The 27,566-nt window shown below is 47.1% G+C and overlaps 1 protein-coding gene across 4 annotated transcripts in view; it reads right to left on the reverse strand.

Moving 5' to 3' along the window:
- The window catches only part of DRP2 (dystrophin related protein 2), a 42,842-nt gene continuing 15,276 nt past the window's right edge, over positions 1-27,566 (reverse strand). For 3 of the 4 annotated variants that reach the window (XM_032881755.1, XM_032881756.1, XM_032881757.1), the window contains 21 exons: positions 27,013-27,176; positions 25,073-25,229; positions 23,337-23,457; positions 21,843-22,111; positions 21,300-21,446; positions 20,788-20,866; positions 19,008-19,068; positions 18,635-18,696; positions 17,528-17,602; positions 16,104-16,305; positions 15,795-15,880; positions 14,036-14,193; positions 13,533-13,699; positions 11,257-11,368; positions 9,944-10,080; positions 9,552-9,617; positions 9,238-9,303; positions 8,275-8,418; positions 6,396-6,633; positions 4,434-4,554; positions 1-4,115 (listed from right to left, as the gene is read on the reverse strand). In XM_032881755.1, the coding sequence (XP_032737646.1) occupies positions 3,991-4,115; positions 4,434-4,554; positions 6,396-6,633; positions 8,275-8,418; positions 9,238-9,303; positions 9,552-9,617; positions 9,944-10,080; positions 11,257-11,368; positions 13,533-13,699; positions 14,036-14,193; positions 15,795-15,880; positions 16,104-16,305; positions 17,528-17,602; positions 18,635-18,696; positions 19,008-19,068; positions 20,788-20,866; positions 21,300-21,446; positions 21,843-22,111; positions 23,337-23,457; positions 25,073-25,229; positions 27,013-27,176 (2,757 nt within the window). In that variant the 3' untranslated portion in view covers positions 1-3,990. Of the gene's footprint in view, positions 4,116-4,433; positions 4,555-6,395; positions 6,634-8,274; positions 8,419-9,237; positions 9,304-9,551; positions 9,618-9,939; positions 10,081-11,256; positions 11,369-13,532; positions 13,700-14,035; positions 14,194-15,794; positions 15,881-16,103; positions 16,306-17,527; positions 17,603-18,634; positions 18,697-19,007; positions 19,069-20,787; positions 20,867-21,299; positions 21,447-21,842; positions 22,112-23,336; positions 23,458-25,072; positions 25,230-27,012; positions 27,177-27,566 lie in introns of those variants that run through there. The other variant, XM_032881758.1, reaches the window with a different exon arrangement.

A 27,566-nucleotide genomic window follows, 5' to 3' on the forward strand; every position in this document is an offset into this window, starting at 1 on the left:
CAAAGTAAACAAATACAAATTTATTCTTTTCAAAGCAGAATTCCAGGGAGAAAGGAAAAGCACCACGGTGAGTGGCAATCAAAATTAACCAGTTTGTTCCCAGCTCCGCCCCTTTGTCCCAAACTTTTCTAGACTCCTGTGCCACCCTTGCCACCTCCCCCTCCCCTGGATCCTTTCCCCAGCTTCCATTCCCGAGACCAGTTCTTGCAGCCATCAAGCAGCAGGGCAGGGCTCCTCTCTGGCCTCAATACTGCCCTGGGGACAGCAAGGACATTCAGCAGGTCCCCCCCAAATGCAGCAGCTGTGGGAGGAGATGGAGGCTGGGAGCTGGGCCCTGGCCTTGAACCTTTCCCTCTCCCACAGCCAGTGGTGTTAAAAGAGTAAGGATCTTAAGTATTCCTTTGTTCCCAGGGCCAGATTTTGGCAGAGAGGCCTAGAGATAGAGCTGCCCTGCTGAGCAGCTAAGTCTCCACAACCCTAGGGCAGGACCCCCAGTGTCTCCCCCAGGACCGTTTATCTTAAGGCAGCTTACTTTCCTGACAAGCTGTCACCCACGTCAAAGGAACTTTAATGAGATTCTTGGCTTGAAACGGTGTCGGAGGACACAAGTCAGCCACTGAGAATGCATGCTCAAGGAATGTTCTGGCATGAAGCTGGACGTGGAGCCCAGGTCCCAAACACACGCCTTGGGCAGCACAGGTATTCCTGAAAATGAACCTGGAGGGAAAAAGATCTCCCAGCATGGGTCTCTGCCTGACCTCAGGGTGTCTCATTACCATGGCCTGCCAGCCCAGTTCCTGGAGCCCAAGAAACTCAAAACAGGTTTCTCTACAGGAATGTATTTCCAAAGTTTGGGGCTTGAAGGAAATGGGCACTTGAGAACCTTGATCTCAGCCTTGCCATCCTGGAGGAAAAGGCATGTGTCTTGCCTGATAGGGCCCTCCTCAGGGAACCATACAACAGACAGCTTGATGTTCTGCCAGTCAGCCTTTTTTGACAAGTTCCCGGTCAACATGACCCTACTCTGCTCTCACTCGGAGCAGAGCCCCCTCAGAATGGCATTTTGGCCTCTGTCAGATTCTGTCGAGAGTCAATCATCTCTCAAACCTAACTGTTCCCTGATACTACTTGGCAACCACCCCAAACACTCACATTCTTTCATACTGATGCTGATCTCACAAGTCAGAGGTTTTCTTTAGGCTGCCTCCCTGGAAACTCCCTCTACTCCTCCTCCTGCACAAGGCCCTAAATTAATGCAGCATCACAAAAAATACCTCCAGGAGACACACTACATGACAGATGCCTCACAACATGCAACACATCTCAGTAAATCTCACCCTCATTTGGATTCATGGCGCCCAAGGATCCCTTTACCTCACCATGGGCAAATGGCCCACACAATGCTGCTGTGACTGTCACTGGACCCTTGAGTGACATACTCACCTCTGGTACACACAGGACCACACACAAAGTGTCAGCGGCCCCATTAGTGAGAATTCAACTCTTACTCTGCTGCTTCAGTCCACCTACAGCACAAATCCTACATAGCAAGATCTACATCTTCCCTATCATGCCTAGCCCACTGCAGTTGCCACAGGCCCTCAGCAGCCCAAGATCTCTTGTGTGAGTGGGGGTTATGGAAAGGGTTTTCTAGAACTTCCCTGGTAAAAGATTATTTCATAACATCTCCCCTCCTAAGGCTTAGGCAGGATATGCCTCAAAGACCCTGAGCTCTCTAGCCTTTAGCAAACTTCTATCCCTTTCTTGCCCACAAACTAGGCCCCTACAAATATAACCTCCCTCCACCCCCATCCTCCCCTACCCCTGCCTTGGACAGATGCCCATGCTCTGTGTCTGATGCCTCCCTACTACCTGTTCCCATACATACAGATACCCAGTCCTCCCATCCAGAGTCTTCATGAGCACTAAGGCAGACATCTGGTTAGGTCTGATACCCCAGACCTATGGCTTAGTGCTCCCTGGCCATTCTAGAAATGAAGCAATCCTAGGCTTCTGGACCCAAGCTGATGCCCCCCTTTCCCTGCAGCAGATAAATCTAACTTCCCAACAGTTCTAACCACTGGCCCACTACTTGATTATAACAGAGCACCCCAACTACCTTACACCCTCCTGACCTTGGTGGCAGCCACTGCTTTCTTTAAGACCCTGAGCCAGACTTAGGAAATAGAAGGGGCTGGAGGGTGTTCTCTGGGTTGTAGCCTCGCAAAGGCCAACAAGAGCCCATCTGTTCCTTCTTGTCTGCATGGGATGAGTAGATGCTCTATTTTGGCAACTGAACCATTGTTTAGGGGAAACCCAGGAAAAGTTATCCAAGGCCCAGGTTTCAAGGGAACAAGATTTGGAAGGAGTGAAGAGAACAGAGTGACTCTTCCTGTTAGATTCCTCTGTGGCCACAGGCTTCTGTGGCTTTGATCTTGAGGACACCTCACCCCAAACATGACTGGAGAGACATCCTAGGGGAGCAGCCAGGATGCATCTCTCCGTCCAGCCAGAGGCTGGGGCTAACAAAGAGCAAGGCAGAACATTAATCCTTTAAGAGCTTTAGAATTTAATGTGAGTGAGGCCAGGGGGTACTGATGTACAGTAGATCTGCAGGATAGATACGTATGTATATAACCCTAGGCAAATTAAGTAAATTGCAGGGCTCTAGGTTATAAAGCTCCTTTTGTAGAAAGCTGCCTAAGTGGGCTCCGACTCTGTGCAAATTTCCCAAGCCCACTCCCCCACCCACCCCCATCCCCTGCTATCTACTCTGAATGAGTTTCTGGATAAAGGGATTATGGTATCTGTAGCCTAAGAAGAGTTAGTTTACTTGGAGGATCGGGTTCAGCTTCCAGAGTTAGAAAGAACGGTTTTATGCAAAGGAAGGCCTTGCTATTGTTTGGGTGGAAAGTGGCCAGCTTCCTGATTTGCGGCCAGCAGCTCCTAGGAAGGGACCCCTGTTTCAGGTGGCCACTTGCATCTGCCTTATGATTGGCCAGGGACAATCAGCCACCTCCGCTGATTCTACCTGAAAGAAAGAAGGGTCCCAGCCTGCAAGGGTGTGGGGCAGTCACACTCCTCCAGGCTAGTAAGTGGCTTCCCTTTCCTCACCCAAGGAGAGCAAGACCCCCTTGCCCAGCAAGCTGCTGCCCCTACTCCAGGGCTCTAAGGACAGACCCAGAAGAGCTAAGGGTGGCTTCAGCTGGATTCCCAGAGCTACTCAGCTGGTGTCTCAGGAGGCTGAGGCCTTCAGGAAGGAGGAGGATTGGGGGAAACACTAAGCTCATAAGTATGTCTTTAATGTTCCCAAAGGTACAGTGTAAGTAAGAATCTGAATGAACTCTTCCCCCACCCCCAACCCTTGAGGAATGTCAGCCAGGGCCTGAGGCAGAAGGAACTGAAGATATTCGGAGGGGAAACAACATCTAGGTAGCATCAGGATGGCCAGAGAGATGCCGTCAAACTAAAGTTATATGTCACATGCTGCCCGAACATTTTCAGGGGCATTTTTGGGGGGAGGTGTCTTGGGGATACCCTTCTGCCTCCCTGAGTTGGGAAGAGAGGAGGGCTAACCCCTGGAGATTCATAATGCTGGAACCCTGGGGTCGTGAGGCTTCCTTATGTCCATAATGCTATGGAGAAGGGAAAGGGGCTAATGGGCACTGCTTAGCTCTGCAAGACAGCTTCTCTGCTCCCCATCTGAATGGCCTTCAAGTGCCACTTGCATGGATGCAACAGAAACATATGTAAGGGATTGGTCTCAAACTTGAGGATTAAAGGGCACATTTCTAGAGTTGGAGGAACCATGCCTCTCCCTCCCCCAGCCCTGAAGCATCCACCTCACATATGAGCAGATCCCTGCTCCTACCCAGAGCTCAGATAACTCTGGCTGAGGAATGTGGGCCGGAAGGGTTGGGTGAAGGCTGAAGGAAGACTTGGACCAGAACCGGAGAGGACTATGGATTATAGGATGGGGATCTGGCTCCCTCAAGAGGCCAACAGGGTGTTGGCAGTCACGTCAGAACTTCGCACGCTGGGGAAGGCATGGCGGAGCTTCTCCATGATGTCCTCCAAGCACAGGCTGACATCTTGGCTCTTTGACCCCACATCATCTAAGTTGGAAAAGAGAGATTTGTGGAGAGAACTAGAGAGTCCCTGCTGAGGCCAAGGGGCTGAGGTGGGAGGCTGCCCACTGAAGGACAACCCTACAGCATTTGAGTCTTCTCAGCACAATGCCTAGCACATAGGAGGTGCTCAGTATACACGTGTGGAATAAGCAAACAAATGCATTGGTCAGTAAGCCCATGATCCATGATGCTAAGCTCAGAGCCAGGAGGGGAAACCAGCCCCAGCCCTGGCAGGACCTTGGGCAGATCTGGGACAGGATGAAGCCATGGAGGAAGGGGATGGGTGGGGCCCAGGGAGCTTACCTGCAGCCTCAGTATCTGGAGTGGTCTGTCCCTTCTCCTGGGGGTGACTGCTTTCTGACTGCTGCGGAGAGGAAGCTAGGGACGAACCTGCAGAGCCATTGCCATCTGATTCGGTGGGTGGCTAGCAAGAGGGAAGGCATGACTTGAGTGGCTTTGCTTTTCTGACCTTACTTTAACAGACTCCTGAGCTTAGAAGTGGTTTTAGAGACCTTGTGCCCATTCCTTTGCCCTGGGACTTGAAGAAGTTTCTGGTAGTGTCCCAAACAGTGGCTTCCCCTTTGAAGAAACTTCTTGGAATATTCAGTTACCAGTTACCTTCTTCCTTCAACAACATAGGTCAAAGGCTCCCAGTTCTTAAAAGGATGACGCTGTACCTAAAGGTCTCTTACTGTCATCTCAGCTATAAGGAAACTAGTTAGAACTAGGTTCTCCCTGAAAATAGAGTTGCATACCTGATCCTCAGTTCATGATATAATATATGTTAAGACCTCCAGGAATTCATCTAGAGGCTATCCCTTGGAAAGTCCAGGGGAGAGGCATGGGGTGGTATTACTTGGCACATATAGTGATAATACAGTTGGCCCTTGAAAAATGTAGGGGTTAGGGGTACTGACCTCCCCCTCTGTGCAGTCAAAAATCCACATATAGTTTTGACTCCCCCAATACTTTATTAATAACATAAGCCTTACTGATAACATAAACACTAAACAAACATATAGTTTGTATGCATTATATGCTAGATTCTTACAATAAAGTCAGCTAGAGAAAAGAAAATGTTATTAAGAAAACCATAAGAGGGTGTCTGGGTGCTCAGATGGTTGAGTGTCTGACTCTTGGTTTCGGTTCAGGTCATGATCTCGGGGTTGTAAGATTGGGCACCAAGCTGGGCTCCCTCTTAAGACTCTCTCTCCCTCTCTGTCTGCCCCTCTCCCTCTCTTTCCCTCTATTAAAAAAAAAAGAAAATCATAAGGAAGGGAAAATGCATTTACAGTACTCTACAGTAAAAAATCCACATATAGGGGCACCTGGGTGGCTCAGTCAGTGAAGCATCTGCCTTTGGCTCAGGTCACGATCCTTGGGTCCTGGGATCCAGCCCCACATCACCACATTGGGCTCCTGCTCAGTGGGGAGTCTGCTTCTCCCTCTGTCCCTGCCCCTCCCCCCTCACACACAGGCGTGCATGTGTGTGTGTGTACATGCACTCTCTCTCTCTCTCTCAAATAAATAAAATCTTTTAAAAATCTGCATATAACTGGACCCACGCAGTCCAAACCTGTGTTGTTCAAGGGTCATCTGTAACAGGTAACGTTTACAAAGTATTCACTACAATCCTAGCATCATGCTAAATTCTTTAAATACATTATCTCATTTTCATTTGCAATTCCATGAAGTTGGGAAGTTATTATCCCCGTTTTACAGATGAGGGAACTGGGGGTAAGTGAGGCCAAGTAACTTTCCTAACAACTGGCAGTCACAAATTGGCTGAGCCACATTCACACCCAGGGCTGTCTGACTCTAGAGCTACACTAGGTCACATATATGAGCTCTCCAAAAGGAAAGCAACAAATAGGAACAAAGAGCTCCCTTCCTGGCCAACATCTTTCTCTCATCCAGCACATCCAAACCTTCTCCTCTCCAGCAAACATCACAGCAGCGAAATTGAGGTTTTGGATGATTATTTGGGCTTTGTTCCCTTGATACCAGATTCCAGTGGGTTGTGGGGAAGTGAGCGCTCAGACCTGGCAAAGTGCACACCAGCCTCTTCCTTCCCCCGCCTTCCCTAATCATCGGCAGTCAGTCAGTAGTCAGCCCAGTTCTCTTCAGAAAGTCATCCAATAGCCATCGCCAAGGAGGAACCAACTGTTCCTCTGCTTGCGGCACCACCCCCAGCTCCCCACGTCTCTGGAATTGGTGGGGGGATGGGCAGCTCTAGTCCCTACCCCCCACCCCACCCAGGCTCACCTGCAGGAGCAGTTCCCTTAAGCGCTGCAGCTGGGACTCCAGTTGCTTATTGTGATCCTCTAGGATCTGCATGCGTGTCTCCAGGCGGCTCTTGTGCTGCCGGAGGATCCGGGCCTCAGCCAGCAGCTCCTCATTGCGGGGGTCCTGTGCTACCTCTGCAGAGCCCTCAGCCAGGGTGGGGGCCTCAGCAGCCTCCTCGTGCTGCCACTTCAAGCGCTTCAGCTCTCCCTGGAGAATCCTGCCGAGGAGAGAGGAGCCATGACCTAGGGCCCTGACAAAGTACTGACTGTCCAACTCCAAGATGTCCCCTTATACTGAGCGCTGAGCGGCCCCTTTGCTGACCCAGCCCCATCCCCACCCCAGCTGTGTTCAGTTGTGAATGACCACATCCATTCTTCTCCAGCATGCATGTCATTTCCTTTGCCATCCTTGGGCCTCAGAGCAGAGAGAACTGACATTTCATCTAACAAATGTCTCAGGGCTTTGATGTGCTGCTTTGGGGATTAATTCTGACCTTCAAATTGGGCAGAAACACAGTGTGCAAATAAGTGAGGCATTAGGGCCACTGACTCACCTACTCCATTTTTAGATTTTTAGATTCCAGTGGAAGCCAAACAAGAGATCACCCACCTTGCCTCTTCTCTCCACTTACCCTCCTCTTTGGCCCCCTTTTGAACACCCCTGTTGAGTCATCAAGAAACAGATTCCAAAGAGATGGTCTACTTTGCGGAACATTGTGTTTGATTTGCAACAGAATCGCTCTCTCCCCAGTGCTTTCCTGGGTCGACCCACTGCTGATTCAATGCAGTGTTTCTCAAACTATCTGTAGGTGGGGGTTCAATCACTGTGGACCAATAAGAGGTCCAAATGTCTATGGCTATGGCTAGTACACAGCTCACGTCATTCATAACTTGCCACACAAGTTCAACAGCACTCCAATGGATCTATACCTGATTCCATGAAAAGTCCATTAATTTGGTGCCTGGAAGACTTGGCAATGTCGAGTTGCTATACAAGTTTCTAGAAGCTGACATTCTACGTCTGTATTTATCTTGTCTTGAACCGGTAGCGAACACTTGGCAGACCAGCCCTGTTCTAAGGACTTGCCACTCCAGATAGTCTGGGGGCCAGCAGCATGGGCATCCCTTGGGAGCTGGCTAAAAATGGAGAACTCAGGCCCCATGCCAGACCTGTGAATCAAAATCTGCATTTTACCCAGCTTCCTAAGTGACTTGTATGCATGTTAATGTTTGAGACGCACTGGTCTGAGCAATACTTTGGTTCTAGCAAATGCCCCCAAAGTGGCTTAGACCCTTTGACATAGGCCCCTACTAACACCTGTACTTTGTGGAGATTAGTGTCATCCTTGTAATCTTCACCTTCTCCCTTGCAGTCCTCAAATACTCCATGCAATGTCACCCTTCTCTTGTTTTATTACTTTCAGTGAGTGATAAGTACCTCTTTCCATTTCCAACACTGAAAGTTCCTCGAGGGCAGAGACATGCATTCTCTCTTCTGTATTCTCTGTGTTTGCACTCTCTACTTGCATCTACTGGGTACTTGAAAATATTTGGGTTGGGTTGAAAGGATTCAAATAATGATTAGAATAGCTAGCATTTATTGAACCTTTACAATAAGCCAGGTACTGGCTAGCCCATTTATATGCCTGAGTTCACTTGAAATTCACAAATGATGCTAGGAGGTAGGATTCTAGGGACCCTATTACCATCATTCTTATTCTGTAGATGAGGAAATGGAGGATCACCAAATAGAAGTCGCTTGTTCAAGGCCACACAGGTGGGATGTGGAAGTGCTAAGACTCGAAATTCAACTGTTTGACTCTCCAACCCACACAGATCTGTGCCATCACCACACCCACCGGTTCTCATCCTCCAAGTGTGCCAGGATCTTCTCTAGCTCCCCCTTGCTTTCTGTGGCCATGCTGCCTGGGGTCTGCTGTCCAAGGCCAGGCTCCCGGTCTGTAATGGGGCTGGAGTGCCGCAGCAGGTATTGGTCCTCATCTCTGTGTGGGTGTGGGGAGAGAAAAGGAGGTGGCTAGGCAGTGAACCAAAAAACATCTCAGGGCATGTTTTCTCAGCTCCCAGCTCAGGCCCCAGGAGACATAGGCTGGAAGATTCACTTCTAAGTCACAGAGAGAGGGAAAGTCTATATATTCAGGTTTAAGAGGGATGAAAGTGTTTAAAGGTGGCAGAGGTCATGGTTGAGGGTAGAGGAGGGAGTGTTTTCAGGATGCTGGGGCTTCTGGGTTCTACCTAAGCAATGAGCCAGTCACTTCCCAGTCTGTGCTATTCCCTGACTGCTTCATCCTTAGCTTCCTCACCCCCCAAGGGTACTCACTGCCTAAGTTCCCATCAGGGCCAGCTTGAGCCATTGGGCAGTAGCTCCTAAGCCCTCTAAGCTTGCCAGAGACCTCTCTAGGGATAAGGGTCCCTTCTCTGAGATATAGCTCCAGGGAATCTCTCTGGTCACACTTCAGTCCAGTCCGCAGTGTCTCCCTGGGGTGTGGCACTGGACAGGGCTTTGAGCAGAAGATAATGGCTCATTTCTGCGACTTTAGATGAGGGCACATTCTTCTGCCTTCAGAGTTAGGCATGGAAGGACAGGCTCTTGCAAGAGGAAGGGACCTAGGCAGATGTCAGCTCAGTGGATAGAGGGCTTTTATTACTAAACACTGTGCCCAGAAAGCAGCCTTCCTTCCTTGGGGCCTCAAGGATCCTAACAACCACACGTCCCGCCCCTTGAGGATACATCCTTCCCAAACAGTAGAAGAGGGATCCCAAGGAGAACTATTCCTGGCAAATAAGCAGCTGTGAATACTTACATGCTGTCATCTGGGGACAGGCTGTCATTAAAGAAGGAACAATTCTGACTTTCCATCTCAGCAAGCCTGAGAAGGGCAGGAACAGAAAGGAACGCAGGATGTGGGGCCTGCTTTCATCTCAAGGACTCAAATCCCACAGCAGGATCATCAGCTTCAGGGGCTGCCCCAACCACCCCTGAGTGTGGGGCCTCGCTGGCTGCCACATATCCCACCGTGCACACGCCCCTGGTCTTGACTCCATTCTCTTTGCCCTCACTGAAGACCCCCTCCCACTTAGACTCTTTAAAATCTCCCTCCCCCAAACCTGGCGGTACCTGCTGGCAAAATGCTCAATGCGGGAGTGTGTGTCAGCATGTGGCAACATCGGGGAAGAAGCCAGCCTAGAAGAAAGCCGTGGATTCAGAGGACAAAGGAATGGGCAGCGGAGCTGTCTGTTTCCTTGTCACCACCCTCTCTGAGCACCACCCCCAACACCGAACTAGGCAGATGGGTAAGAGTTGATGGGAACTGGACACAGAGACTGCATTCTAATCTATTTCTCAGGCCAGCTCCCTAGTCAGGCCCAAGCTGACTTTCTCTGTTGCTAGTCGGGTTTGCTTTGAACACCCCTCTAGCCCATCCAGGGGGCTTGGCCCCTACACAGGTCATCCCATCCCAGCTCGGCAGGGCCCCCAGCCGCCCACCCCCCCCAGCCCCTGGTACTCACGTCTCACTGTAATCAGCCTCCAGTACCGACTGCACAGGCAAATAACCTCGCTGAGGGTGTTTGCTGAAATAATGCTTTGAGCGGAATTTGTTCTTTAAGGTTGTGGCAAAGTCCCTCATGTTCTCGCTGGATGTGGTCTAGGGGGATATAGGGCAGAGGGACTCATCCCAATGGCTTTGGGATGCTGGGGAAGTGGGGAGGCCCCCCTAGGGCAGGGAACATGACGGGTCATCTACTCTTACTCAGGCCTACCACACCCCACTCCCAGAGAAAGGCTGAAAAGGATATACAGCCAAACTGCGAACACCGGTTACCTCTGAGAAGTTAGACTGGAGAGTTGGGGGTGAGGCTGAGAGAGGGGGACTTTCGTTTTCGACTTTATACACCTCTACAGAATTTGAATCTTTTATAGTAAGTATAAATTTGTTGATTTCTAAAATATCTTGATATAATTCCTGGGGGTGTAGAAGATGAGGAGGAGGTAGAGGATTATCAGTCTGCCATCTCAAGCTAGGTTTCTCTGTATGTTTATTTTGAAATGATAACAAAATAAAAATAAAGGACAAGCCCCCTGCTCCCACTGGGTCACACACGTTCCTGTGATAACAGATTCTGGAAAAGAGATGACGATGTGGAGAGATGGATTATGGGAAACCATGTTGAAAGATGGGGACTTTGAGAGCATCTGTGGGGCAGAAAGGGATAAAAGAGTTTGGGGAGTAGAGCCCACTCAGGGAGCTAACTTTGGAGCTATGGGTCCAGAACATAGCAGAGAAGAAATTCTGTGTGTGGAGTCAGGAATGCTGACCAACCTGGGCTCAGGTGGCTATGAAGGGCGCAGTTTCCAATGAAAACCAAGTGGAATTTGGGGACCCGGGTAAAGAATATACTCTTTTTTGTTTTTAAACCTCCAAGAGACTAAGTAATTGATTTGAGCACAAACTTTGGAATTGATGAGCAGGGATGGAAGAAATGACAAAGTAGCAGGTAAAGACCGGTAATGGGAACAATGCAGGAAGCTAGCTAGACAGGTAAGCAATGGAAGGAAGGCCAGTTGCCTGGAACTGCCTTGCTCTCTCTATTTTTTCCCGAGACTTTGCTCAGCATGAAAATAGTAAATGCTATTTAAATGGCCATGAGTGTCCTGGGATGCTATAGCCAGGAATCCCCCAAACTGGTGAATCACCAGGACTGTTGGGAGAATGTTCCTCAAAGGAGAGCGGAATATATTTAGCCCATGCTTCGCCAAGTGGATCAAGGACCTAGAACCTGATTGCTGCCTCCCCCTCCTGCTCCGCCCAGAGGCTCCGTACCGGGGTGTAATACTCCATGATGGGGTAGTGAAGCTTGTTGCCTTTGCTGGCCCTTCCTGTCAAGAAGCATGTCTGGCAGATGTCCACATTAAATTGTTTCAGACTCCGGTACCTTGGGGAGATGAGAGGTGGTTAGGACAGAGAATCCAACGTACCCTAGTGACCTCCCCATTTCCCTAACTTCCAGATATATGCACACACTTTAGAAGTAGGCAAGGCATGGAGTCATAATGGGCTCAACCTCCCACACATGACAGTGGCTGCGTCCTCACTAGATGACTAGCTGTATTCTAAAGACCATAAGCCTCCATGAAATCTACATGCTCAGAGTCCCAGGAAGTGTGGGAAACAGCACTGCCTTACCATCTTTTTTCAAAAAGAAGGCAGTGGGCAGGGGTAAAGAGCTCATGATATCAAATAGCTTTTTCTAAAAAAAGATTATATTTATTTATTTGAGAAAGAGAGAGAGAGCCAGCACAAGCAGGGGGAGGGGCAGAGGGAGAGGGTTTTCCCCTGGGTTTTCCACTGAGCAGGGACCCTGATGTGGGGCTCGATTCCAGGACCCTGAGATCATGACCTGAGCCAAAAGCAGATGCTTAACCCACTGAGCCACCCAGGCACCCCTCAAATAGCTTTCTAAAAGAAGAAGTCTCTGAAGGGTCCTGTCTCACAGGTATCACCACCTACGTTGGAAAAGTTACACTTCCAGGATGAAGGATCTTATTCTACCAGCCCTGGGAAAGTTGGCTAAGTTATTTCCAAAACTTGTTTATAATAACAACTCGGGGTTCCTCGGTGGCTCAGTAGGTTAAGTGTCCGACTTTCGATTTTAGCTCAGGTCAGGATCTTGGGGTTGTGAGATTGAGCCCCGTGTCAGGCTGACTCTGGGCGTAGAGCCTGCTTAAGGATTCTCTCTCTCCCTCTCCCTCTGTCTTGCCCCCACCACTGCTCATGTTCTCTCTCTGTCTAAAAAAAAATAATAATTAATAAATATAATAATAATCCTATTATTCCTGAATATTGACTAGCCCTTCAGATCCAGGTCCAAAGCCTGGCTGAACTGCTCAGACCGAGTAGTACAGAAAGGTGAAATGCCTAGACTTAGAGAAGTCAGAGGATCGAAAATCTAGTCCCGGATCTACACTCACCAACTGTGTGAACTTGGGCAAGTAACACACCACCTGCGTGCCTCATTTGCTTATAAAAAGCAGCTTGTAAAGAGAATGCTTTCATGCTTTCAAACGTTGAAAACTTGAGCGTTTTATGATGAAAGCCAAACTCAGGGTAGTGGGAGGAGGAGGGGAATATAACTAGGGAAACTTTAAATGTATTGTGATCACACTTTCTTTCTTCAGCTTGTTGGTGGGTGCATACCCCAGTGTAACAAATACCCCAGAGGTAGCAAATACTCAGAACTCATCACATCCTGATTATTTTTCTCCTGATTATTTTTCTATTATCTACACTCTTGAGGTTCAGTCTAGCACTAGCTTAACTGCAATGTGGAAATGCTGTCAATAGTATACAACCAGGGGCATCTGGGTGGCTCAGTCAGTTAAACATTTGCCTTCAGTTCACATCATGATCCCAGGGTGCTGGGATTGAGCCCCATGTCAGGCTCATTGCTCAGCAGGGAGTCTGCTTCTCCCTCTCCCACTCCCTCTCCTTGTACTCGCACTCTCTCTGTCTCTCTCTCTCTGACAAATAAATAAAGTCTTTTTAAAAAACTAATATACAACCATGCATCTCTTCTCAATCTCTTGTGGGTAGCTAGACATCAGCCACAGTGGGAGGATTTATGCCATGGAAATTAGCAAATACTAAAAATCAGCTTTGGGTTTCTGTTTGTTTGTCTTGCTTTCTGGGGAGTCCGCTGTGAACCATTTGCCAGCATACCATTTGTATAGAGGTGTTCTTCTTATATGTCAGGATGCCAGGGCTTCCAGGTTCTACTTAACATTCCCTGGGACACAATGAACAAATGACTTCCCTCTCAGTGCTGTTTCCCCATCCCATCCCCTTTCACTTTTCTGTACATCTTTTTGTAGGTCTGGAATACTTCATAAGACAGATGAAAACAAAAGAAGTATTTCACCATTTCCGATTTTTTAAGATGTCAAACATTCTGCAGTGGAAAGGATTACAACAATATGGAATGGCATGTCATGGATGAGCTGTAATTATATAATTATGGAATACGTTGTTTCATAATCTATGATTCTATATGTAACGTGGCCTCTCTGTTATTATCAGTCCACAGGTGTTGCCTTCCCTACCTGAAGCCCTTGATGGGGCACTGCCTGCAGATAGAGCATTTGGTCTGATGCTTCACTTGCTCAGCCATGGTGACCCGATGCAGAACAGCCAGCCACACCATGGATTGGGGCTCCAAGTTGACCCACTCTAGGAACTGCGAAGCTTCAATGACTGGCTTCCCAGTGCTCTAGGGAAACAAGAAACCCAATGACAATGACTGAGGCCCTTGTCCCCACAATGGCAGCCCACAGAGGGGCAGGAGAACCAGCAAGACCTGGGTTAGCCCATGGCCTTTTCTACAGACGTGTCCACCTTCTGCCTTGTCCTAGTTGAGCTAGCGACCGCCCCCCCCATAAGCAGGACTCTGACCTTAAAAGTCCAGAGAACCCTCTGCTTTGTTGTTCCATCTGAACAAACTCCTTTACATTTGAGTAGTTCATCTCTTATCAGAAGCCTCGCTCTTAGTTCTCCCTCCCTACTTTCCACCCTCCCTCTCATCAACCCTCCCAAGTTCCATACTTACAAAACGGAAGCAACTACGGACACTGGGCTCCACATTGCTGCCCCCAAAGGCTGCCACTTCCCCCAGCTGACGGGGCACCTGAATGGCCTCATGGAGCAGGACACCGAGGTGGCGCTGGTCACACTGGCTGCCTGAGTTGGCTACTTGGCTGAAGAGGTCTGTTGGCCGTACCATAAGTCATGGCCAACCCCGAAGCAGGAATGGCAAGAGAATGGTGTAAGGAGAAGGAGCAGAAAAGAAAGACAGGAAAAGAGCACATTGACTTAGCTAATGACTTTCAAAACTGGAATACTTAAAGGTCCCTCCCTGACCTCCTAGAAGACCATGAGTTCTAAAATGAGCATTCTGTAAGTTCAGAGAGAAAAGGAGAGACAGATGCAGAGAGAGAGAGAGAGAGAGAACAGCATAAACAGAGGGAGAGATATAGACAGAGAGCAGGGTGCATTTGAGACCTATGCCAGACACAGATATGACACTGCTGGGAACACAGATTCTCAAGAAGCAAGATGGAGGGGTGTGGGGCTTAAGGGTGCCTGAATATGAGTCCCCTCCTGTTTGTGTAGCTCATGAAGCCTGACACTGCAGTAAGCTCTCAATTCTCCACACAAATGGAAAGAAACACTGGCATGAATAATCCACAAAGAGGAGATGATCATCTAAGAATTACCTCTAAGTGATTGTGGAATAGACTATGGTATTTATATTTGAATATGGGCTATATCTGCCCTGTGAGAACTACTCCCGCCCGATCCCAACCTTAGAAAAGCTCCTTCAAAAGTTCTTGTCTGTCTCATACATGATCTATGGCTTAGAAAATACTCTGAAGTAGAAGGCAGATAGCCTGAGTTTTAGTTCTGGATCCATGACTGACTAGCTTGGAGGACCTTGAGTAAGTCAGAAACCTCTCTCTGCTGCAGTTCCCTTGCTTGTAAATCCGGGAGAAATAATCACTGTCCAGTCTTTCTCAGAGGAATGTTGGGAGAAATCAATAATGTCATTGCTCAGAATTTGCTTTGCTTTGTCTCCTTCCCCGCAAAGCTTTCCCAGACCCCTGTCATCTCTCTTCTGTGATCTGATATAGCACATACCCTTTGCCACTCAGATTATTCTAATTAGCCCTTTCGAAAATGCTTTCTGTGGACTTCCATCTCCTCCTCTGGACTGTCAACAACTTGAGGCAAGGATCATGTCTAATAGAACCTTGTGCTTACCGCACTTAGCACAGAAAAGCACAAAATGCTGTAGTGAAGACGGGGGATGGAGGGGAAGAGGAAAAGTACTAGAAACCAAAGAGGTTACAAACTGCGGACATATATACTATTTACCTCCCAGTAATAATCCTGATGGGGATTAGTGTGCCCACCCATGAAATCACATGGGAAGTCTCCAGTAGAATGTGTGACAATTGACCTTCAGACTGGGAGAGGGCTAAGCCCAATAGGCCACAGAGGAAGGGCACCAGAAAGTCGGGCTCTTGGATACCCCAGTATGCCCATTCAGAACTTGGCCAAGTAATTACATTGGATCAGATGAAGCCAACCCCCTTGGAGTGACACTGGAACTAATAGCAGGCCTTAGACCCATCTTAGCCTTCAGCTGTCATGCATTCTTTGCAATAGCCTGGACTACCATTATAATGTAGCCTGAGTCATGTTCTGCTGAGTCCTAAGACCTACCTTCTGCTTATTTCCACCCTTCCTCCAGCCACTACACCTCTCCCTGTGCCCCACTCCACTCCAGACTGTGGAGGTATACTCACACTGTAATTTTTCCTTCACTTCCGTGCCACACAGGCATGCAATGCCAGTCTTGAAAGACAATGCCCGCATCTTTCCACTGCGACCACTAGGTTAAAGAGAAGAGACTGAGAACACGAATACACAGAACAAGTTAATGTCTTGGCATTAATTTCCCTCACAGAGCTGATCCCAGTAGGGCTCTGTGCCAACCATGTCCCACGCTGAGCTAAGTCCAAGTCCACTGTGGGAACAACCCCTTCTCACCATGCCCACCTCCAATGGTCCCATTGGATTCCATCTTGGAGGCTTCCAGGGATAGCAGCCCTTACCTATCAAAAACATTGAGGAGCCAGTTGAGGCTCATGTCCACACAGAGTGGTACGTTGACCAGGATGCCTCTTTCCTCCTCTAGCCGTTCATATAAGGCTGTGAGGCAGTGAATGACCTCTACCACGTCCATGACATGCTCACTGGCCTGCAGATCATGCTCATTGAAAATCTCCAGGGCTGTGGTTAAAGTTACCAGGTCCACTGGGGAGGAAAAGAAACGGGGAAAGGATAGCCAAGAGCAGAACTCCCAAGTCTAATCAAGAAGTTAACACACCAGCATCACCAAATTTGACTCGATCTCCAGACCCACCGAGACCCTTATCCCAAAGAGGGGGATGGCAGCAAAAGGCTCCCTAAATTAACCCAAAATGTGTATATACTCCTATTTCTTTGACATCAGTTTCAAATAGAATTCATGTTTTTCCCCATGATCCTTTAGTCTTTCAAAGTTAAATTTTTAAAATTTTGTATTTTTCTTATTCTATGTTTAAAAATTTTCCTCTTTCCTATTTTAATGTTTTTAACTATTTTATCTTACCAATGCATTTTTAAAATCTTTTAAAATTTTCATTGTTATAGTCATATTTTATCCCTTCATTGTATTTAACCTTATTTTTTGTATACATATAGTTTTTTTTCCTTTAAAATTTTGGGATACAATTTCTTCTAATCAAAATATACCCTAAATCTAGCACATGGCTTTGTTCTAGTCTCCAGCCTGACATCAGTTTCAAGAAGATGGTAGGATGTGAGGAAATTCACCTCCTTTGCTATATTAACTCCTAAGGGGCCAAATCCCATTTTAAGTTTCTCTGCCTTCACACACATTTCACTAGCAAATAGGTTTGTCTGTGAACCTTGTTCTGAGGATCGAGATACCAGTTATGAAGGCTCAGGTATGCCCAGGTAAATGTGACAGACCTCAGGAAGACTTTCTCATTACCCCCAAAGCTGGAATCAGCCTAGCCAGACATGCCTGGGCTAGGAATATTGAACGGATTGTGTCCCTGGGAAAGGCCAGAGAGCACATTTTATCTACAACCACATTTCCCAGTAATGACTGGCACTTGCTTCAATAGCTCTGCCATGTTCAGTAACTCCAAGACGGCAAGATGGCTCCAAAGCTTGGGCTGGGATACTTTCTGTCACAAAACAGTTGCTTGACTCTCCATGTTGGGCACAGAAAGGACAAGGAGGATGATGATCATGGATTACTTTGGAAACAAGTCTGGGGTCTGGGGACAATGGAAGGTGCCTGGAAAAAGCAGGTACCCACAGCCAGCATCTCTCAGCCTTTGGAGAATTCCCACCAAGTCAGTCAGTACCCTGGGGCTGAGGCGGGATAAAACTGGAAAACAGCCAAACAGATGAGGAAGAGTGGGGGTGGGGTGAAAGGCACGGAGATGTGCAATGGGAAACTTACAACGCAGTGCTTTCTGGACTCTACGTAGCTTCATGGCAGTGCGGTAAGCTGAGAATTTAATGTTGTTCAGATCGGCTGCAAAGAATGGAAAGAGCCACACTCAGATCAAGGAAATGCAAATTAAAACCACAACAAGATACCAAATCACACCCACCAGCTTGGCACAAAATAAAAGTCTGATAATAGCAGGTGTTAAAAAAGACGTGGATAAATGAGTAAGGCTGGTGGAAGCGTAAACTGATACAATCACCTCAGAAAACAACTTGGCATTACATAGTAAAATTGAACATTCACGTAGCCTACAGCCCAGCTGGCTTTGTATCCTAGAGCAGTGATTTTCAAACATTTATTGACCAAGATGCATGGTAAGACATGCATTCATTGGACATCATGGTCCAATATTACACCCATGTGTGCATGTATAAATAACTGAATCAAACATTTCAGGAAGCAATATCTTGCTCGATTTGATAGAGTAAAAACATAACCAATTACTAGTAAATATGACTCTTGCTAAGGATCTGTTGGGCTTTCAAATTTCCTAGTCTATTTACAATACACTGAAATGCTGTTAGACCTGTAGACTGAAAAACATGCACAGAACGCATGTACAAGAGCTCCTTAGCAGCACTGTCCTTAATGAGTTGCAGATGATAAACAACTCAAAAGTCTATCAACAGTAGACTGGATGAAGAAACTGTGGTGTATACATATAATGGAACACTCTACAGCAGGGAGAATGAAGGAACCATATTCACATGCATCAACACGGATAATATCTGCAACCTAATGGTGACTCTCTTAATAGCCAACACTAAGGTGCACAAAAGTCACACTAATCATAGTCTGGACAGCGTCTTTCAAAGCAGATCTGATTCACATCTCTGAGCAAAAAATTCCCTAATGTGATAGTAAAATGGTCCAGGAGGAATGTAGAGCCTCCAGTTGAAGGGGGCTACAGAGGGGAAAGGAAGGAAGGCTGCTGGAGAAATGAGAAGGCACTCACTTCCACCCCCGCCTGCTTGCTGAATGGAATTCCCTTCTGTTCTTATAGGGAAATGGCAGCTGTATAGATCTCCACCCTACACAGGAACCCCGAATTCTTACCCAGGGTTTGGTATAACTCCGTCATCTTGGGATGGTCCCAGCAAGTGGTCTGAGCCTGGTGGCTACAAACAGAGGCATCAATAATACCAGGGTCCAAGCCACCCCCCATAACCTCCCCACACATGTGTGTGTCACTTGGTGATAGGTTAAATGCAAGGAGCTGCCGGATCCCAGGGTGACCCATGATGATCCCAAAGCACAAGTATTCACCTTTAGCCAGGTAGAATCTTGAGCTCTTGAGATGAGTAGGAGGAAAACCCGGACAGGATGGAGGAATCCCAACAGATAAAGAGGGATAGGGAGAAAAAAAGACAGGCAAGGGAGGAGTTGTGGGCAGGTGAATGACCCACTTCTAATTCAGATGGTCACTCACTTGATGTAGTAGGGAACTTTATTGGGTGAAATTGCTCTTTCCCAGGGAACCTGCACAGAGGCTGGTAGACGAGAAGAGAAAGAGAGAAAGAAGTTGGCCGCTTATGCTCTTTAGATTCCCCAGGGACTCCCCTGCACTCTCCTCCTGAGTAGGTGGTAAAGCCCAAAAGGGGAGGCCTGATGCCCTGCCAGCTCTTAACAGCCCCTGAAGGTGCAGCAAAAACTGATGAACGCACTCTCTTCCTGATGTTAGGCCAAGGGAAGAAGAAATTGTCACCAATACCCTCATGTTTCAGAGAGGCGGCAAGGGCCTGAACAGGAATACCCGGCCTCAGCCACCCTGACGATCTCTTCCCTGAGAAGCCTGCCATTTCTACCCATTCTGTGCTGCTGTGGATACTAAGTGGACCCTCAAAGCCCTTTCCCCACGAGGTCAAGCTTCTTGGTACTGCGGTGCAATGGGGAATGCTACTGCCCGTTTCCCTCTGGCGAAGAATTCTGGAAAAGGATGCCTTTCTCTGCTCCATGGCTGTATCTTCCAGATGGAAGGAGGGTTTCGTGACATGGCCAACCTCCTCACTACAGTTTCCCTTTGTATAAGAGCCCACTGGAGGTAGAGCTGCATGCCAGTGATTATAAGAGCAAGAGTTCTAACTGCCATTCACATTTATTGAGTTCCCACTATGAGCCAGAGACTGTGCTAAGTGCTTTGTGCGCATAGCTGATTTTCATATCCATATATTCTCACCATCTCCACTACTGCCATCTGACCTGGGTCACCAAAATCCCTCACCTGGATGATTATCACATGCTTCCTAACAGGTCTTCCTGCTCCCGCTTTTGCCCCCCAACACCCTGACTCTGTCGGATCATGTCATCTTTCTGCCCAAACCCCTCCAAAGTCTCCCAATGCCATTTCGAGTATAATTCCAAGGTCTGACCATGCCCTACAAGGGTACTCTGTGCCCTGGTCTCCTGCTACTCTTCTGATCTCCCACTTCCTCCTCTCTGTAATACTTCTACACCAGCCTTCCTCCTGTTCCTCAGGCATGTCCCTGCCTTAAGGTCCTAGAAGTTGCTATTCCCTCTGCCTGGTGTGCTCTTCCCTCCCTCAGATATCCACGGGGCTCATGCCCTTGTGTCCCTGAGGTTTCTACTCAATTGTGCTGCTCTCAGTGAGATCTTTCTGGACTATCCTATTTGAATTTGCAATGCCTCCCTCATCGAGTACAGCACTGCCTTTTCATGCTTTCTCTGCTTTACTTTCTTCCACAGCACTTGTCAACAAGTAAGTGCAATATATACATACTGCACTTACTTGTTTACATTTCGGCTTTCCTTACTAGTGGATAAGGTCTACAAGTCTAAAGACTTGTGTCTGTTTCGTTCACTGAGATAGCACCAATGCCTGAAACACTATGAGGGCCCACATTAGGTCTTCAATAAATGTTGAAAAAATGAAGGTATTTAACTTCCATAACCCTATGAGTTACGTAATATTTTGTCCTCTTTTTACATATCGGGAAAATTGATGGTCAGAAAGGTTAAGCTGTTTTTTTTTCAAGCTTGCCCAGCTATTAAGTCAAGGAGCAGTGACTTGGACTTGGCCTCTCTGACCTAAGAGCCTGTCTTTTCAACCACTCTACTAGGCTGCTTTATCCTTATAGCTTCTTGGATGCCAGGATATCCTGGGCTCCTACCAGGCCCTGAAGGGATGAGAGTAGACTCTCTTGGAAGGTAGCTGAGGTTCTGCTAAGTGAAGTCTAGTTTGTCTCACGTACAGGAGAGGAAGTGCTGTGACCCAGGCCCAAAGTCCCGGTGGGCATCCTGGAGCTGTTTAAGCCTCTCACCAATTGACACCTATGGAAAGAGGCAGAGAGTCAGTGAGTTCATTCCAGAGATTTAGTGTAGGATTTCCAGGCACCTCTGGAAATCTTTGTGAAGTCCTTTACAGGCTAGCTCCTCCCATGGTCACTATCTTCTGGCCCTTCCACATCACTCCCAAGGGTCAGAGAAGAGCATCCTTAATTCCAGGCCATAGTCACTCCTCATCTGCCCCTGTCCACCTGAATGCCTGCATTTAGACAGGCCCCTCTCAGATCTTCATTTCAATTACTCCCTGCAGCTTAGAGGTTGAGAAGTCTGTTCCCTGGCCCGAAACGCTCTACAATTCTTTTCCCACGTAGGTCCCACTTTAATGCCCTTTCACTTTCTTTTGGCCTGAAGAATATTTCCCCCAAGCCTAGTTACATCAAAGCTCTTCCCTATGGCTCACTCCAGGCTTCTCTTCTACCTGTAGTTGTTTCCAGCGGACATTGATCTGCTCCAGGGCTCGGGAATTCTCCATTGACAAGTGTACATCAGAAATGGCAAGTTGGTGGGCCAGATCATTCACCAATTTCACTCCATCTTTCATGGGGGAGAATTCTTCTTTGAACAGCTATAGAATCAGAACCCAAGTCCCACAGCAATCAGAGAGTGGGAAAGAGGAACCATTAGTCATTCACCACAAGTCCTCCCTCTTCACCCACAAATTTTTGTTTCAACAGCACGACCCAGGTGCTTGCTGTTAGGCCATTTTGACTCAGGTGTGGGCGGCCACTGCCCTTATCCTCTTCCTTTCCAACTCTCAGAAAACAGCAGGGAAAGAGAAGACAGTGGAAGGACAGAGGAGAGACTCCAGCTAAACCAGCCCCCAAATCCAGCACATAAACTGGGAAAGACTCAGTTGCAGTCTGGTCCACCTTTCTGTAGGTGAAGTGAAGCTTCAGTAGCAGGGACTGGGAGGAGTGTTAGGTCTCAGGGTGGACCATAGTCAGGCTACAGGCCTGCATACCTTAAGAGCCTGAATGTGCTCAGGGAGTGAATCAATGAAGAGATCCCCAATGGGCTCCCATGTGGCTCGGACTCCCTCAGCCTGTGTCAGAGTATTGCTTAATTCCTCCATTGCTCCTTGGATCTCCAACAGCTGCTCCAGAGTGCGCTCAATGTGGCGGTGCTGGTCTACACAGCGGGCTGTCAACTTCTCCCATAGTTCACTGGCTACTGTTGCTTGCTTCCATACAAAGCGGCTAAGGTTCTGAATCCGTTGTCTGGGAGAGGTATCTGTAAGAGCAAGCAGGAAGCCGGGTCAGGCCAACCTGGCAGGGGCAGCCCAGGGAAAGACAGAGACAAAGACAGACCTTTGTAAAATGTGTGTGTTTATGCGTGTGTGTGTGTGTGTGTGTGTGTGTATACTTAGCACTGCGTGATTTATCACATGTGTTGATTCATGGATCCCCCACCACAGTCAAGAGACCATGTTGTTACTTTCCCCCTACTATGAGGATTTCCTCATATTCTCAGAAAATGGGCAAGGTAGACTATGAGTAAAATATTTTAAGAGGTGCAGTGAGGCAAATCATCCAGAGTTCTATTCACATGACTCTAGAACGTTATTTTGTGTTAGTTTCTGCTGCCCACTTCCATCCAAACCAGGGAGGCATTTTATGCCCAGGAGAGGTTAGCATAACTTGCCCAGCTTTTCCATCTAGGCATCTAAATTGGAAGCTTCTTCTTCCTCCCTCAGATTTCCCCTCAGGAGGAGATTTAGACCCCCAAAACTCCAGGCTTGTCCTATCTGAGGCCCCCTGGTCAGTAAATTGACTACTAGCCTCCTATTGAGGGGCTGGAAGTAAACAGAGCTAGTCAAAGCTTTAACAAAGGACTCAGTTAAAAAAGGGCTCTTCCAGGCCATTCATAGCCAGTATTGAGAAGCTGAGGACTCTTCCTGGAGAAGAGGGCCTGCTGGGCTACCACTCATACCCAATCACCATGAATCCCCCACTGCTACCTTAATTAAACCTAGACCTAGAGTGGCCTACTCTACCGAGGAAAGGGACCAGAAGGCACAATAATTTTTTTTCCTGAAGTGTCATCACCTAACTTTTTAGATTTTAGAAAGATTTTTTTATTGTTAGCACATCACCTCATGTCTATGTTGGAATGAAGCAGTACGTTTTTGAAGGACATACTACTACTACTTTCATTCACTAAGTCAGCTCAATGTGTTCGAGTCCTTTGTGTTTTTTTCCTTTTTATGTCTCATTAGAAGGCCATACATGATGCTCCACAGAGCCACATGCAGCTTTGGGCCACACATTGGTCTCTCCTACTCCAGCTTCTATTATCTTTGCTTTTTCCTGCAATGTGAATCTTGCTCCTTCCCAACTTTGGACCCCTAAGAGAAAATTATCCTCCTAGATAACAGCTGAGAAAGTGAGTTTGGGGAAGGCAGGAGGGTGTTTAGCAGTTCATTGCTAAGAAGGCAAAAGAGGGGAAGACCACCCACCTTTGCTCTCAGAACGAGGATCCTCTAATTCCTCAAATGGGTGCTGGGACAGGAAGGCCTGAGCTGACTCCAGCACAGAGTAGATATAGGGGCCCCGAGACTTGACATCTTCCATAAAGGCCTATGAAGTTTAGGAACATGGTCAACAGGGAAGTAAAATTTTTCCATTGCTTTAAATTCCATTCTGTAATTGATGACCTTTCTTCTCTTCAGTGCAACTTGATCCTTTAGCATTATCATGTATCTTCGGGCTACCCAGACAGAAAGAGGTGCAGTCCTCCGTATAGGCAGAAAAATGACTCTGACACTGGGAGGTCTCTTTAGAATGACATGGGTCTGTATATGCCGCAAGGTAGAGAGAAATATGGAGATTTGGGGTTGGGAATCTTGGTTCTCTGGAAGACCCAGAAAGTTCCCGATGAGGGGCTTAGAGAAATCAAAACCAGATATGTAGGATTTATGTTATAATTTTAATTAATTTTTTGTTGAAATATAGAGAAGAGTATACAAATCAAAAGTGGACAGCTTGAGGAATTTCCATAAAGTGATTCTATATCTGAAATCAGTACTGAACTCCGTCAAGAACAGAACTCCGTCAGCATCCTAGAAGGCACATCTTGGTGGCCCCTTCTGGTCACTATCTCATTCTTCCTCTTTAGGTAACCATTGTCCTGACTTGTAATACTACTGATTAGTTTTGCTCATTTTGAACTTTATGTAAATGGTATTATACAGTATGTACTCTTTTTGTATCTGGCTTTTTCTCACTAAACATACTGCTTTTAAGAGTTATCCATGCTGTGCCATGGGGTTAAAGTTTATTTTCTTGCTGTACTGTATTCCATTCTGCATCCACTTTTCAAATTGAGATAAATTGACATGTATGATTATATAAATTTAAGGTATATAACATATTGATTTGATACATTTATATTGCAGTGTGATTGCCATTGTCACCTTAGCTACACCTCTGCTCTATCATATAAGTATTTCTTCTAGTGCATCCTGTATTCATTTTTAAGAAATAACTGTTGGGGTGCCTGTGTGGCTCAGTGGGTTAACCTTCTGCCTTCAGCTCAGGTCATGATCTCAGGGTCCTAGGATTGAGGCCCGTATTGGACTCTCCTCACAGCAGGGAGCCTGCTTCCCCCTTTCTCTCTGCCTACTTGTGATCTCTCTCTCTGTCAAATAAGTAAACAAAATCTTCAAAAAAAGAAAAAGGAAGAAATATTGCTAGTTTCTGATTACAATAGGTAATATATGTCACTGAAATCTTAGAAATTTCAGAAAAGTATGAAGAAGAAAATTAGAAAGAACTCTAATTTCATTATCTAGCATTAACCGTTGTGAACTTTTTTATATAGTTCCTTCTTATGTTTTTGTATGTGTGTATACATGCACACACATCTATATAAATTTTTGTACAATTGAGATCCACCTTTATATAGCTTCGTATCCTATGTTTTTTTTTTTTCACTTAACATTGTATTACGTTCATTTTCCCATGTGCCCACTAAAAATCGGGCAGGATTTGAAAGAAGGCCAATTTCTGATGAAAGGGCTGGGGAGAAAAGGTTTGACTTACTCTGGTGGAGTCCAAAACAGTAAACTGGATCCAGCCTCTTGTTACTTCAGTGTCTAAGCACAGGCTAGGGGCCCATCTGTCAGAATCCTGCAAAAAATATCCCTTCCCAGCTGAAAGGCTACACACCACAGCCTCCATAACTCAAACCTACCGCATGTGTCTCCTTCTCCTGTTGCACCAGGGCCACATCCCCTTGCAAGGGCAGCTGAGCTGACAATTCCTCATCTTTTTGGCTGAGCCAGTCGATAATCTCTTGGAGAGGGAGCTGAAGCTTTCCACTGTGGTCCGAGAAGGCCTCAAGTCGAGCACTACACACAAGGCATAAGACCAGTGATTTTTAATCTTCTTTTTTTTTTTAAATGGCAAAACACTTTTCCCAAATGTTTATGTGGAGCTTTAATACATAAAACAGATTAAAGAGGAGCTGCTCTGGTTGAAGTGGGAGGAGACCCAGAGTCCTCCCTTCTCCTCACCCACAGAAGTTCCCAAGGCACCTTCACATGGGAGTACAGTACTAAAAACCAGTGGGGAGGTCCATGGGTGGGGAACATCAGTGCGGACGTCAGTTAATTCAGTTGTGTGCCCAGCATCAGGCTGGGGAGGAAACTGAGCAAAGGCATTAGTGGGGACAGCTGTCTGGTTGCTGTCTTGCTCTGGAGGAACTCAAATCATGCCAAATTACTCATCAACAGAGGCTTCTCAGACCCTAACCTCTGAGTAGAAAAGGATATAGTAAGTAGAAAGTTTTAGTCAGGCAACTGAATGTGGGCACTCGCATGTATGAGGACGTACACAAATTTATGCAACCCAAGGGTTCTAAAAGATGACAGCACCATAGGCTAGAGAGTTGACATATGGAAGGAGAAAAATGCGCACACTATAATCATCTCAGTATGCCTCCCTCCCCAAATGAAACTTGAGTTGAGGACCAAGTGGTAGGAGGCTGGAGGCCAGCCTAGGTACAGCCATCAAGCTCATTCCCCTTATCTGACAATAATAACTATTCATTGCCTCCTTACCACTTGGGCTAAGCCCTTACCTAAATGATCGCTTCCAGTAATTCTCAGAGAAGCAACCTTGCAAAGTAAGTAACCTCCCATTGCCTAGGAAGGTTAAGTAATTTGCCCAAGGTCACACAGTTAAATCATAAGTAGAGCTATGATTTGAACTCAGATTCATTTACCTCAGAGCCTGCATTCTTTCAGCTTCTCTATGCTGCCTCATTCCAGCCAAAGCCTAACAACAGGCAGGAGTTTGGGTTTTGATAATAGGGAGTGGAGAGGAAATGTGTGGGGGTAAGTTACGTAGAGGGGTAAAGAAAAGAGGAACAACCAATATAGGAATGGCTTTCATGCTCTTACTGATTTGCCTGATTTGCCCTGGTCTGGGGAGGAATAGATGGGCTGATAACCAATGGATGGGAGTAGAAGGTATAAAAGGACTGGGAAGAGAGAAGATAAGATCTACCAAGCTGGACAGCAAACACGAGATGAAGAGGGAGTAATCATATCATTCATTTATACATCAGTGCTTTTAAGTCCAGAAAGCATTTTTGTATCTTATAAGAATCCTCACAACAGGGGTGCCTGGGTGGCTCATTGGATTAAAGCCTCTGCCTTCGGCTCAGGTCATGATCCCAGGATTCTGGGATTGAGCCATGCATTGGGCTCTCTGCCTAGCAGGGAGCCTGCTTCCCCCTCTCTCTGCTTGCCTGCCTACTGGGGATCTCTGTCTGTCTTTAAAAAAAAAAAGAAAGAATCCTCACAACAACACTGTGAGGTAGTTAGGACAGTTCCTTCACTCATTTATTTTTCTTAAAAAATAAAATAAAAGTGAAATCCCCATAACCCAAACCATGTATCCAAGGTGACATAGCTACTTAAAACTGAGGCTTGAATCCAAGTCTCCTGACTTCTGACCCAGGGTCCTTTCCAAAGACCAGAGAAGGAAAAGGAGAAGTGGGTGATGAGGCTGACGAGAGGGGGACACACAGGCTGAGAGGAGAACGGTAAGTTGCAGCAGCAGTAAAAGTAGCCCAACACTGTCTCAGCCAATTGCCTTAGTCTCCTCTTTCTAGGGGCCAGGCCTTACCGGAGGTTGTGAGACTTCTTTTTTATTTCATTCCAACACAGATTCATGGCTGGTGGTTCTAGAGGTCCAGCGGCACCAACAGACCCGTTGAAGAGCTTTGGGCTTAGGCAGGAAACCCCAGCACCATCCTGAGGAGGCGGAGGGGTGGTAGCAGCAGCTCTAACCTGGACAGAAACACAGACATTCTGTGATCCCCGGAGTGTGCCACACCCTGGTCTGCACCAAGCCAAGGATGGGACAAATGTGAATAAGGGGAGAGAACGGCTTGTCCCAGGGTGTGTTTGGGGGGGCGGGGGGCAGGGTGAGATAAAGGAAGCCTCCATGGCTCTGCTCTTCTCAAGGTCCTCTCATGGCACAGGTTAGTCACTTTGAACTGCTGACTACTATCATTATTACTCTTATTACTGTAAATCCTGCCAAGACTACTTACTGCCTGGATGGGATTCTGGAAGTACTTGCTTTAGACAAGAGCTGCTCAGAATTGCCCAATCATTGGCAACCACAGCATTCAGGGTAAGCCATAGGCTCATGCTTCAGTGTCCCACAGTTTAGCC

Source organism: Lontra canadensis, unplaced genomic scaffold (assembly GCF_010015895.1).
Source record: "Lontra canadensis isolate GAN:19392208 unplaced genomic scaffold, GSC_riverotter_1.0 scaffold77, whole genome shotgun sequence".
Classification (NCBI taxonomy): domain Eukaryota; kingdom Metazoa; phylum Chordata; class Mammalia; order Carnivora; family Mustelidae; genus Lontra; species Lontra canadensis.